A 15,030-nucleotide genomic window follows, 5' to 3' on the forward strand; every position below is an offset into this window, starting at 1 on the left:
GTAATAGTTACTCCAAAAATAAGTTTTAAAGATTTTGTAGACGTGATTTTGAAACAACTTATGATAGATAGTTCACTGAATGTTATTGAAATCAAATACACTGTCCAAAACAGCTCTCCACCAATAGTGATACACAATAATATAGGTGTATGTGTATATCTTGAGCTGAAAAAAAAGCTCGAAATTTACAATGTATCCCCTTTGTATAACATCGAGTGAAAAGGATATGGATATGATCTGCTACAATTCAAATTCTGTTGTGATTTCCTCAGAGTGTGCACAAAGCTCTATTATACAGGAGAGATACAATGGCGATATAATTAATATGATTGAGTTTGGGGATGGAGAGGACGGGTAGGATACAAAATCTGATGAAAATACAATAATAACTGACCCTCAAAACATAGATGTAGAAGAAGGTCAAATTTATAAAGACAAGGTTACGATAATCAAAGTCATGAAGCACTTGGCAATAAAGGAAAAAATCCAGTTTAAGGTGCATAGATCAAGTGAAAACATGTAACAAATATTTACTGTATAATTATGTATCTCAATATATATTGTAGTTGATGTTAGAAGCATAATTATGCTGGAAATAAGTTATTTCTTGTAGGTCTGTGGTTGTACACTTTTAAGTTGTGGTTGTCACCGTGTAGTACTGTATAGTCGTTGTATTTTTTCATCTAGTATTGTTGATGGTTGTGTGTATCACTATATATCATTGTATTTCATGTCACTGTTTATTGATGAAAAAGTTTATATCCTTGTCGTAGGTAATGCCTAGCGTGCATCAACAACAATTGCAATTGGTGTTCTAAGTCATCGAGCCTGAAAAAAGTAAAACTTTTCAAGGTCATAAATTTCAGTAAACTTCACTCATGCCCGTTGAAAGACAGATCTTACGCACGACGTCAAGTTACTGCAAACTCATCGGCATTCTTTTGATAGACAAGTATAAAGACCCAAAAATAATATACACTCCTAATGACATAATTGTAGACATGAACAAGCAGTATGATCTTCAAATGACATATATGAAAGCATGAAGATCGAAGGAGTATGCGGTTCAACTACTGAGAGGGAACCCGAGAGAATCATATGAAAAACTGCCAAGCTACTTTTATATGTTGGTTCTTACAAATCCTGTGTCGGCGGTAAGTTTGAAAAAAATAGAGGAAGACATGTTCATGTATGCTTTCGTTGCACTATATCCGTCTATAAAAGGATGGCAGTATTGCAAACCAGTTGTTGCTGTAGATGGAACCTTTCTTAAATCGACATACAGAGAAACATTATTGATAGCATCCGCACAAGATCCAACAGGTAAAAGTAAGAATATATATATATATATATATATATATATATATATATATATATATATATATATATATATTATTCATGTATATACTCAAAATGTTTATATGATTCAATTTATTAGGTAGTATCCTACCACTCGCATATGCCATAGTAGATTCAGAGAATAATGCTTCCTAGGAGTGGTTTTTTGTGAGGTTCAAGGATGCATTTGGGGAAAGGGAGGGAATGTGCATAGTCTCGAACATGCATGAAGGCATTAAAAATGCAGCGGCAACATTGTATCTACAAGTACCTCACTGTGTCTGCATATGGCATTTATGGAATAATGTAAAAATAATTACAAGAAGAACCATTTGCAGCTCAAAAACATATTCTTTGCTATGACCAAAGCATACACAGTTGAGAAGTTTGATTATCACATGGCAGAGGTGGATAGAATTGATAAGAGGGTCAAAGATTATTTAATCAACGTTGGGTATGAAAGATGGTCTAGAGCACATTCCATTGTCAACAGAACATTGACAATGACTTCAAACATTGCGGAGTCGATCAATACAGCGCTCAAAGCTGCTAGGAAACTCCCGGTACTGCCTTTACTGGAGTACATAAGGCAATTGATCGGACGATGGAATGCTATAAACCAAAAGAATGCAATAGAGTCATTTATTGTTCTTGGGAAAAAATATCATACAATGCTGATGGACAATCTCGAATTGTCACATCGGATGAAGGTATGACTAGAATTTGTAGATACTTGTGCATATAATATGTAATCATGCCGAATTCACGGATCTATTATATCTTGAACCCTTTATGTGATTTTGTTAAACTAGTGTCCACCTGCACGGCACAGAAAGACCAAATTGATTAAAGCTAGTGTTTTTTAATATTCATTGTTTGCACAAAAGCAATATTATAGTGTTGAAGTAATTGAGGGTCTTATCTCTGTTACCCGAGGCTTCAGATTTTCTATTTTTTTTTAAAGCTGATTGGTCTACCTCTATTCTCTGTTTCTTCTAGGTCATGCAAGAATTTAGTCATTATGTAAGCAAATTTTTCAACTTTTAGGCGACTACCAGCAAGTATATAAGGCTTTTAATTTAATGTAGCATCTATGCCTACCCCACTGCTGAAATATTGGTTGGTTTGACATAATATTAGGCTATTTTGAATCTTGTGGGCTCACCAGTATATGTGTTTTGAGGGCATATACTTTGACACCACTAATGATAGTTGATAAATTTTGTAGGTGACCCCTTCGACGAGTTACTTATATTCAGTACTTGACAAGGGTAAGTAGAGAATGATCTTCCTAAAAGATCGAACTTGCAGTTGTAGAAGGTTTCAGTTGGATGAGCTGCCATATGCACATGCTTGGGCAGTATTAAAATACAAATATGTTGATCACATGAAGTATTGCTCGGTGTACTACACCAGGAAGTACCTATTGAAGACCTATGAAATTCCAATTTATCCGGCTCCTGGTGAAAGCATATGAAAAATTTTTGCTGAAGTTTTAGATGAAAAAGTCTTCCCATCAGGCGTGACTAAATCAATAGGACGGCCAATGAAGAAGAGGTGCAAGCCAATATCTGAAAGGGAACAAAAAAAGGTCGATTTCATGTGGACAGTATGGAGAACAAAGTCACAATAGGAAAACTTGTAGAAATAGTCCAAAGAGAGGATGAAATATGTCAAACTTAGAATTATTTTTTATTTTGCTTTACTGAATATCATAGAGATTTAGAAGAATCCAATATATCAAGAACTGTATTAATGCAGAATGTAATTTGAATTTTAGATATAAATAAATATTTGATCTATCATTTAAAATCATATTGCAAGTGTATTTTTTAAATTATACATCTGTTTGATTAAAAAAGTTGTATCATGTATGTATCATATTTGTATCTCTTGTGTATCACCTATGTATTTCTGTGTATCGGTGAATTATACATCTGTTTGATTAAAAAAGAAGATGTATTAGCTATGTATAATATTTGTATCATCTATGTAACTCTTGTGTATCAGCTACGTATCTCTGTGTATCGACTCTTACTCATGTTTGTATTTGTGTAATAAGAAAGCTAACTAATGAAAAACAATCGTAGCAGCTAGAAAACTGTGCAAATAGTTTTAAAAATTTGCAAATAAGAGTGTGGCTTCATCAATACATATTTCAAAACCAAACAAACTGCAGAACTCATTGTGAAGAAACTAATTGTGCAGCAATCCAAAATGACTGTGTCATGTGTGTATCATATCTGTATCATGTGTGTATCTGGAAGAGACAGTGTATCACAAACTATCGTATATTTTTCATATCTTGAATTCACAACACAAAATCAAGGGAGAAAATACCAAAATAAACTAAACTACAACACTCCAATATTTCAATAAAACTCATTAAACCTTTATAACAGAGCAGACATCTCATTTGCCGTACAAATCTTAAAAGTATTCATAAAATTCAAAAAAAAATAACAAATCTGATACGTCTTACAACAATGACAACATAACATAACACAATACAAAATAAAATTATTGAGTTCATCCTACAACAATGACAAAGGTAACTAATTCCTCCGCTTTCGTGACTTATTTTGTCGACCAATAATCTCATTATTACTTTGCGCATTCAGTTGCATCTTCTTTCTAGCATAATCCCACAAGAGAGCACCAAATATGCATCAGTGTGCAAAGGCATTGAATTATTTAGGAGGCGTCTTGCCCTCAATGAAATACTCGGCAAATGATGCCGCAAATACACCGCAATCACTACAAAAATAAAAATAACAACAATTATCACATTGCAGAATCAAAAAATAAAACAGATTGTGTTGAAAGAAATTCATACGCTACGACCTATTGAGGCAGTCCTCCAACCAGTTTTACATCAAAAGGGGTAATCAAGTCCTTTTATTTGTAGACACTAGTGCGCCAATTGATATCTTTTTTGTTTAAATAGAAATGCGTGTGCACGAAAAAATGAGGTAGCAACAAAGAATACTTGCGCATTGTGTTATTAAATTTTGGCTTGATGGGCAGTTCTACAGCGCATAGAGTCATAAACATATATGCACCTATCGTTGAAGGACATCACAACCATTACCCAATGCCATTGTTTCGCAACATTAATTGGTATTAAGACGTGCTCAACAGTATGCCATGGAACATTGGTATCCAAGATATACTCCTGAATATACTCTGCAATGACATGTTTTAGATTGCACACTTCACTATCTCCATCTGTATCAATCAACGCCTACCACAACTCATTCATTTTCTCGTCGAAGTATCAATCTGTGGTGGTGAATGTTACAGGTATGTCTTTGTCATACTTCCCCTTCATCCTCAAATAATAGAACAAAATATCAATGTGCTGAAACAAAAAATAACAAATAATTAATCATTGAAGGCTTGTAACCTTACACAGCTACGCTTTTTCAAACCAAATTCACAGAAAACAAAGGAAAATGAATGCTCACTACTTCTCTTGTGCTAGGCAAGATAGAAATTAATAATCGGTTCTAACTTAAGAGGCCTGATCAAGTATACACTGGCTAAAATTAAAAAAAAGTTGTAAAAGTAACTTCTTACATACCGAGTCATCCAAAGGCTGACCATTTGTCACGACCCAAAATTTGACCTATCATGATGACGCCTATCTCAATACTAGGAAAGCCAATAACATCAATAACCCCCGATTTATTTTAAGTTTGAAAACATAATATTTAAATACAATACAAAATCCCACAAATACGAAATACGAAATACGGTCTAGAAAGTGGTGTCACTGAGCACATGAGCATCTATTATGAATACAAGTCTAGAAAATACGGTCTATAATAGTCTGAGGCCAAATACAGTAAACAAGGAGATAGAGAAGGAGAGGCAAGGTCTGCGAAATACGGCAGCTACCACGAAATCTCCGGGAAATCAACTGCGCGAAAGAATCAACACCCGCTATGTCCGGGAACACCTGGATCTGCATACGAAGTGCAGGGTGTAGTATGAGTACAACCAACTCAGCAAGTAACGATAATAAATAAGGAACTAAAGATAATGACGAGCTACATAGTTACAATTCATTTTCAGTAATTCCAGCAGAGGGTAGGCATGCTTTCAAATCCAAAAGTTTAAGTCAAATCCGTTTTATACAGTTCAAGTTCATGTAATCCGGATATATAATCTTTCAGAGAATTTTACATTAATGACAGATATTAAATAAGTGCAACAACAAATGAAAAGAAAGTACAGCCTCTCAGGGCAACAGATACTCAACTCGTCACAACAGCTCAACCACTCGACTCTCAGCCCTCAGCACTCACACTCAATGGGTACCCACGCTCACTGGGATGTACAGACTCCGGAGGGGCTCCTACAACCCAAGCTCTATAATCTGCACGGATAACTCATGTGACATAATATAAATATCTGGATCTGCACGGCCAACTCACGTGCTATAGTATAATATAAGAATCCGCACGGCCAACTCACGTGCTATAGTATAATATAAGGATCTGCACGGCTAACTCACGTGCTGCACGGACAACTCACGTGCTATAGTATCTATATCTCACAATCAGGCCCTCGGCCTCACTCAGTCATAAATCTATCCAGTCTCTTGGGCTCTCAATAATCACGAAATCAGCCCAAACAACAATTATGTGATGTATCAATAATAATAATAGAGACTGAGATAAAATGTGTAATAAAAACTGAGACTAAGTATATATAGCATTTAGCAGGCAATTCAACAAGTACGCGATCTCTGTGGGTCCCAACAGTACTATCACATAGCCTAAGCATGATTTCTAACATGATTTACAGTCAAATTTTATCAACAGCATATAGCTAACAACAAATTATTCAACTTTACATTTTCCAGGACGGACCAAGTCACAATCACCTCGGTGCACGCCCACACGCCTGTCACCTAGCATGTGTGTCACCTCCAAAATAATCACATAATACCAAAATCCAGGGTTTCATACCATCAGGACCAGATTTATAATTGTTACTTGCCTCAGAGCATGAAATTCTTTACTTTGCTATGCCCTTTCCTCGCAAATCGGTCTCCAAATGCCTCGAATCTAGTCACAATTAATTTATTTCAGTCAATAAAATTTATTGGAATTAATTCCATATGAAAATGTTAATTTTTAATAAAATCCAAAATTTAGCTCAAAAATCGCCTTTAGGGCCCACGCCTCGGAACTCAAAAAATGTTACAAAATATTAACGCCCATCCAACCACGAGCCCAACCATACAAATTTCACCAAATTCCGATATCAACTCGATCCTCAAATCTTCAATTGAAGTCTTTGAAGATTTCTACCATTTTCAACCCAATAATTACCCATTTGAACTCAACACTCTTTCCATAAATCTTATTGATACGTAGAAATAATACTATTACACCCAAGAATCATACTCTTAATCACCCATGATCACCCAAACTCGAAATTGAAGATTAGGGGTTAGAACCTTACCTCTTTGATGAAGAACTTGAGGGATTTATTGTTGGATTTCAAGGCTTGGACAAGAATTTGATGAACAAGATACTTCATCTACTTTCTCTCTCTAGAACACTCTCACTTCTCTCTAAAATCATTAGATAATTGCCCCAAAATAAGCCCCAAAGCCTATTTATCAAAATGGGGTCGGGTTATGAAAATAAAAAATCACCCCTCCGAAAATAGATCTGCGGTCGCATAATAGACCGCAGAATGCGGGCCGCAAAGTTAATCGCAAAATCGGTGCCCAGAACTGGGCTCTTCTGGTCCATTCTGCGACCAGCTTGCGGTCGCAGAAGCAGTTTTGCGATTGCATAATTGGTTGCAGAATTGTAATTTTCCAACCTTTGGTAATTCGGTCATAACATTTTGTAAAAATGTCCAAATAATGAACGGTTTAAAGAGTTAGAAACTAGACTCAAATATCTTTCATTTGATAGGTAATACACCATATAACACTTCGTATCATAAGAGTTAGGCCATTTGAAGTTGGGTCTTATGCGAACGCACTTGAAACTTTAGTCTATTATGATATTTCCAACTTAAGCTTCCAACATGAAAATTCATTATTCCAAGCTAACTCCGAAATACCTTAAAAATCAAAACCGACAATTCACACAAGTCATAATACCTCGTAGGAAGTTATTCAAGACTTTAAATAGTTGAAAGGAGCGTAAATGCTCAAAACGACTGGTCGGGTCGTTACAATTTCCCTCCACTTAAACATAGGTTCGTCCTCGAACGTGCCAAGAGTTGTTATTCACCTTCAAATCTCTATTCCACCTTACCACGCACATACCCGGGGGTGATCTCACGTCACCTTATTCCATATAGGCCTGACAACACAATACAACTAGAAATCCTTAATTTAACCTTAGCCCAAAAATCTTGGAATTCAATTCCCAACCTTCAGAATTTCTTTTCAAGACACGAATCTTACATTTACATATTGTATAAGCCTGAACAAGTTGTATCCAGCCATAACCATAATCCTGGATATAATTGCATAACATACTACACAACTCGCATACTCGTAACACCATTTCTGATCACAGTAACTACTCAAAACCAACCAAGTGCTAGTATAAAACTTCATATCAAGCCAAACCTCGTTCCAAATAAACAACCTTCATACACTGCTAATAATAAAAGAAACATGCAGAAATCTCATGATCCCTTATCAAAGCAACAATTCATGAAGCTCTCTCGCCCCAACCAGAGCCATAATCACTTTCTAAGCGGACTTTCAATATTATCCTCCTGAATATACCGTAATCAAACCAGATAGTACTCATTCTAGGTCCAATGAGCTTATATTATTAAACACAACTATCCCACATACATGCCACAACTGCGCAATCCGTGTACCCAAATATGGGAGATGTCTCAAGGAAGAGAACCGTATTGCAAGTTCCACAAGCACCACCACAACCGCAATGTTACAACCAACTCCTCAAATTTTGTGAAGAGGATAACCGTAGGTGCATGTGCACAATTGTAGAGGAAGAAAATTAATGAATCAGATAAATTATCATAGAAATAAAATTCCAAACACGACACGGACAACTCACGTGCCAATAATATGAATCGCCCGGTATAGTCACAGGCCTCCAGTCCCAGCATATCATACAGGAGCAATTAAACAAGTACACTTGTATATGATAATGAAATAAGATTCTCATGCTCCCGGACTGGTATAAATAGCACGCCATAGTGTAAGCATGTGCAAAGTCTACTATCATACTCCAAATCGACAAGTTAATGCAGAAATAATAACTACCCCATTTATTCAGGAAAATTAGCCTCTTGGTAACCTCAATTGTAGCCCAAATAGTTCTCAACAAAGGTACGAGCACGAGAAACGTTATAACTTTACGTTTAACAGTCAACTCTAGGCATATAATAGCCTAAGCATTTCTTCAAGTATGAATACTTGCTCTAATGCCCGCACATGGGCTCAAACCTCACATATATGCACACTCATAGCGCATAGCTATCACAAATAGTTAACGCAACTAGCGCCTCCACTGAGTTAAAATAAAATACTCACCTCAAACAGGCCGCAACTTGAAACAATATACTTCTGAGAACTCCCAGTCTCCAAATTCATCAAACACATGAATCACCGTAACTGATCCTAACTCCAGTACTAGAATGACTAACACATCTTCCATTCACGATCTTCCCATACGGAATACTTTCATAATTCTTCCGTGCCACATAACAATAATTTAATATCGGCAGTCTATCAACTAGGTGAGTACTGCAATACCAATGAACATCAGTAAGTCAAAACACAATGCACCTTTTGAAATGCGCACCCTTCTCAGGGATTACTGAGCAGTTATAACATTCATCTAATTATCTGAAATTGACCATTCTGTCTAAAATTCGTGATCTTCCTTTCAAGCATGAACTGCCACCTTGTACATATAAATCTTAATCCCGCTCAACACACCACATCTATCATGTGAAAGGCACAAGAATCTCATTATAAACTCTAAGTTACCAGCAAATTACATACCTTATTAGTTGGAAACCTCTCTCTTGCTTCTTTCTAGGAGGAAATCACAATACACAATACGTTTCATACACCGGTAGAAAATATTCGGTTAAAACCATGGTTGAAACCATCATGAACACTTTGAAATTTATTTGCACATAACCAAGCTATCAGAACTGAATTCTTGTAACTCCACTAAGCCACACAGGTTGCCAAATCCGAGAGTATTGCCACAAAACACCCATAAAGCCTCACCTCATCATAAGACCTAAAAGAACCGAGCATACCATTACTATACTGATCCATCATGTTACCCATTTGTCCTATATTCTCCGAGTTTCTTCCGAATTATCCTCAAGTTGACATTTCTCCTTGTCAGAACACTTATATCCTTACCCAAAGCTCACTACAAGACATCTTAACATAAAACCATATCACCCTAAGGCCATAAGCCACTATATTCTCCTTAAGCACCTCTATAAATACCCCAACTGTAACACTCACTCTGAAAATACCTTATGCGGATTTAAAATTATTCCTCTTTCCTTTCTTATACTGAAATGTAGAATCCATAGTCAAACAGAATTACCGCACGTCCTGATACCATCCAATGTAAGTAACTGATTCTAGTGATATACAAATCCAAAAAAAGAATTCAATTTCAACATATACATTTTAAATCCATTAGAACCCTCTCGAGAGTCATCCACTCTGCTCAAATCTAATTTACTCCACCGCAAACGGGCCGAAAGACATGTACTCCTTTAGCATAGTCAACACTCAAATACGTAACCCTGCTTTATCAAGACCAATCAAATTCATACTTCATGTGCACCACATCCTTCAAAATAACAACTTAATCATTTCATAATTTTTATGTTTTCATAAAGTGCAATGTAACCCATATCCAGGAATTTACTTACCCGAGTCATCCTCAATCTCCTCCTTTGTAAGTCATAACTAAACCACAAGTATGTCTCAGACCAAAACTAAAATTTAACACGTAACCATGAAATCAAATTGTCAATAGCAGGATCCCCCACTTAGCCTTAAGCTGCAATTATATAAAATTAGAACCCACAAGGTTTTCTCCTTCTCAATTACCAAGATCTCGCACCGTTAACCCGCCAAATTTCTCGAAGTCTTTTGTTAAGCTTTTCATGAAAATTCTGAATCGCCAGCCACAATCACACACTCAACCTCTTACCAGGTAGCAAGTAATATTCCTCACAGAAGTTTCATCAACATCACGCTACCGCTAACTACTCATGAGAGATAACCCACATGTGGAATTCCTTACCGACATCTCCCAATGACACTGCACTAGGTGAAACGACCACGTAATCAGTAAATTCTCCTAAGCTCATGCTAGCCCACCATTTGTATAAATCTGCACTTTCCCTTTTGACATCAACTGATAGTACAACAATACCTTCCGAACTCAAGTCATATTGCGCCTAAAACGATAATCAGATCTTCACATCCCTCTTTATTTCAATCAAACTCCTTTCTGCCATATTCAATCTTTCTTCGTACAGTGATCATCACTCCAAATAAAGTCCGTAGGCCAAATTACATTCTATTACGATTCCAAACCATTCTACACTTCCTTAAGACGCGCGACTACCCTACCACATAATCCATATGCTAATCTGCCACTCTTACTTCGGTTAAATCATCTACTTTAAGCAACTTCTCAAACTCTACTTCTCCTACTTGACCTGTTAGTACTTTAACCACCGCGAAACATTTTCCGTCATGTCTTCTCTCATAATTTGATGTCCAACTGTTGCATCAAATCAAAATGCATCTCTGTAGCACCTGAACCAATAAGTTGTTACCGACTGTAAGCCTCTTCGAAGATCATCTTTCTTGAGCCATCAACATTAGAAATGCCCATTCGCAACCACAATAACTTACTCTTCTTAAGTCCAAACTCATTGACAAGACATGACAATTTAATTTTTCCCATAATTTAACAACGTGAAAGATTCTTCAGTACACTCACAACTCGAGACTATACGTCAAATCGAGTCAGAATTCAAGTACCCAATAGCAAACTCTTGAGTCACAAGTAAACTTTATTTGTCTCATTCAACCCATCTGAACACATCCCGCATTCACACCATATTTATCATATAGTCATTCAACTACTTATCAAGCCACAAATTTCACTCATAGGAATACTACCAAATGCATAAGTCCAATCGCACAGGTTCTCACAACCGAAATTACAGAGCTTAAGCTGCGGTCTAACTCCGGCCTCAAGTCTTCCATACTGGCCCATCAACAAAAAAAAGAATACTCATCTCGAACATCGTTCATGGAATCACAAGCCAGTGTTGCATAGCTGATACTGAGCACTCATGTGCGCATACGAATGTGTGGAAGGAATTCAAAGATTTATGTTTCAACTTGAATCAATTCCACACGATAGAATACAAGAAAGTGAAATTTTCCTAAGGGTTCGGCAGCCTCTCGAAGATAAGTACAGACGTCTCCTTATCAATCCGCAAGAATCTACTAAACCTGCTCATCACTCGTGAGACCTATGTAACCTAGGGCTCTGATACCAACTTGTCACGACCCAAAATATGACTTGTCGTGATGGCGCCTATCTCAATACTAGGAAAGTCGATAACATCAATAACCCCCGATTTCCTTTGATTTTGAAAACATAATATTTAAATACAATATAAAATCTCACAAAGTACTGATACGAATACTCCCCAAAACTTGGTGTCACAGAGTACATGAGCATCTAATATGAATACAAGTCTGGAAAATACGGTCTATAATAGTCTGAGACTAAATACAGTAAACAAGGAGATAGGGAAGGAGAGACAAGGTCTGCGAAACACGGCAGCTACCTCATAATCTTCGGGAAATCAACTGCATGAAAGAATCAACACCCGCTATGTCCGGAAATACCTGGATCTGCACATGAAATGTAGGGTGTAGTAAGTACAACCAACTCAGCAAGTAACGATAATAAATAAGGAACTGAAGATAATAATGAGCTACATAGTTACAGTTCATTTTTCAGTAATTCCAGCAGAGGGTAGGCATGCTTTCAATTCCAAAAGTTTAAGTCAAATCAGTTTTATACAATTCAAGTTCATGTAATCCGGATATAAAATCTTTCAGAGAATTTCACATTAATGACAGATAGCAACTAAGTGCAACAACAAATGAAAAGAAAGTACAGCCTCTTAGGGCAACAGATACTCAGCTCGTCACAACAGCTCAACCACTCGGCTCTCAGCCCTCAGCACTCACACTCAATGGGTACCCGCGCTCACTGGGGGTGTACAGACTCCGGAGGGACTTCTACAGCCCAAGCACTATAATCTGCACGGACAACTCACGTGCCATAATATAAATATCTGCATGGCCAACTCACGTGCTGCACAACCAAATCACGTGCTATAGTATAATATAAGGATCCGCACGGCCAACTCACGTGCTATGGTATCAATATCTCACAATTAGGTCCTCGGCCTCACTCAGTCATAAATCTCTCCAGTCTCTCGGGCTCTCAATAATCATGAAATCAGCCCAAAAAACAATGATATGATGTATCAATAATAATAACAGAGACTGAGATAAAATGTGCAAGTAAAACCTGAGACTGAGTATATATAGCATTTAGCAGATAATTCAACAAGTACGTGACCTCTATGGGTTCCAACAGTACTATCACATAGCCTAAGTATGATTTTTAACATGATTTACAGTCAGATTTTATCAACACATAGAGAGCATATAGCTAACAATAAATTATTCATCTTTACATTTCCCGGGACGGACCAAGTCACAATCACCTCGGTGCACGCCCACACGCCCGTCACCTAGCATGTGCGTCACCTCCAAAATAATCACATGATACCAAAATCCAGGGTTTCATACCATCAGGACCAGATTTATAATTGTTACTTGCCTCAGAGCGTGAAATTCTTTACTCTGCTATTCCCTTGCCTCGCAAATCAATCTCCGAATATCTCGAATCTAGTCACAATTAATTTGTTTCAGTCAATAAAATTTATTGGAATTAATTCCATATGAAAATGCTAATTTTTAATAAAATCCGAAATTTTGCTCAAAAATCGCCCATGGGGACCACGCCTCGGAACTTAATAAAAGTTACAAAATATTAACGCCCATCCAACCACGAGTTCAACCATACAAATTTCACAAAATTCCGATATCAACTCGACCCTCAAATCTTCAATTGAAGTCTTTAAAGATTTCAACCATTTTCAACCCAATAATTACCCATTTGAACTCAACACTCTTTTCATAAACCTTATTGATACGTATAAATAATACTATTACACCCAAAAATCATACTCTTAATCACCCATCATTAACCAAACTCGAAATTGAAGATTAGGGGTTAGAACCTTACCTCTTTGATGAAGAACTTGAGGGATTTATTGTTGGATTTTAAGACTTGGACAAGAATTTGATGAACAAGACACTTTATCTACTTCCTCTCTCTAGAACACTCTCACTTCTCTCTAAAATCATCAGATAATTTTTCCAAAATAATCCCCAAAGCCAATTTATTAAAATGGGGTCGAGTTATGAAAATAGAAAATTTACCCCTCCGAAAACAGGTTTGCGGTCGCATAACGGAACACAGAATGGGTATGTGGGCCGCAAAGTTGATCGGAAAATCGGTGCCCAGAACTGGGCTCTTCTGGTCCATTCTGCGACCAGTTTGCGGTTGCAGAAGCAGTTTTGCGATCCCATAACTATTTTGCGATCGCATAATTGCATTTTTCCTGCCTTTGGTAATGTGGTCATAACTTCTTGTAGAAATGTCCAAATGATAAACGGTTTGAAGCGTTAGAAACTAGACTCAAGGATCTTTCATTTGATAGGTAACACACCATATAAAACTTTGTATAAGGAGAGTTATGCTCATTTGAAGTTTAGTCTTATGCGAACTCACTTGAAACTTTAGTCTATTATGAAATTTCCAACTTAAGCTTCTAATATGAAAATTCATTCTTCCAAGCTAACTCCGAAAAACCTTAAAAACTAAAACCGACAATTCACACAAGTCATAACACCTCGTAGGAAGTTATTCATATCTTTAAATAGTTGAAAAGAGCGTAAATGCTCAAAACGACCGGTCGGGTCGTTACCCCATTATATGCCAAAGTGTAAAATTATTTTTTGTCTTCAACATGATATACACCAAGACCATAAGCAGGATTGAGTTCACTAACATGGTTAGGGTGAATTTCATTCCGGGTAACAGATATACACAAAAGAGATACAGTGATTTGATATAAAATAATGCTACAAATGACAATATGTTAAAATATAAAACTGAACAAAACTCAGAAGTTGGAAACATACTTCTTTCTAGACTTCCCTTCTTTGACCCACGCACCAAATACATTCAACAAAGAGTTTTTAATGTCAGTTCCGATTTTGCTTTGAAAATGATGCTTAACAGCATAAATTTACTTTTTTTCTTTCGCTGCAACAACACCAGTACTGGATCCTGAATCAAATACAGTAATATACGGAGACTGCACGGTCTTTGCAGGACATCTCTTTCTTTTTTCCATTTACGACGAAACTTCAGGAAGTAATTCAGGCTGGTACAGAACAATTTGAGATTCAAGAACCTCTTTCTCAGATTGTTCCTTCATCTCCCCTGCTGCCTCATCAAC

At 36.8% G+C, this 15,030-nt stretch overlaps 1 protein-coding gene across 1 annotated transcript; it reads left to right on the forward strand.

Annotated features, from left to right (window-relative positions):
* The first annotated feature begins 1,697 nt into the window (after window positions 1-1,697).
* LOC138894395 (uncharacterized) lies at window positions 1,698-2,204 on the forward strand. The gene is made up of 2 exons (XM_070179093.1): window positions 1,698-2,048; window positions 2,151-2,204. Exons 1-2 carry the CDS (start codon window positions 1,698-1,700, stop codon window positions 2,202-2,204), a joined length of 405 nt encoding a protein of 134 aa, XP_070035194.1.
* The last annotated feature ends 12,826 nt before the right edge of the window (window positions 2,205-15,030 follow it).

This window comes from Nicotiana tomentosiformis, chromosome 6, assembly GCF_000390325.3.
Source record: "Nicotiana tomentosiformis chromosome 6, ASM39032v3, whole genome shotgun sequence".
Classification (NCBI taxonomy): Eukaryota; Viridiplantae; Streptophyta; class Magnoliopsida; order Solanales; family Solanaceae; genus Nicotiana; species Nicotiana tomentosiformis.

Bases quoted from the DNA above. Each gene is read 5' to 3' on its own strand.
- LOC138894395 (XM_070179093.1), top strand. From the start codon at position 1,698: ATGACCAAAGCATACACAGTTGAGAAGTTTGATTATCACATGGCAGAG. The intron at 2,049-2,150 runs GTATGACTAGAA...TTGTTAAACTAG, and splicing joins AATTGTCACATCGGATGAAG to TGTCCACCTGCACGGCACAG.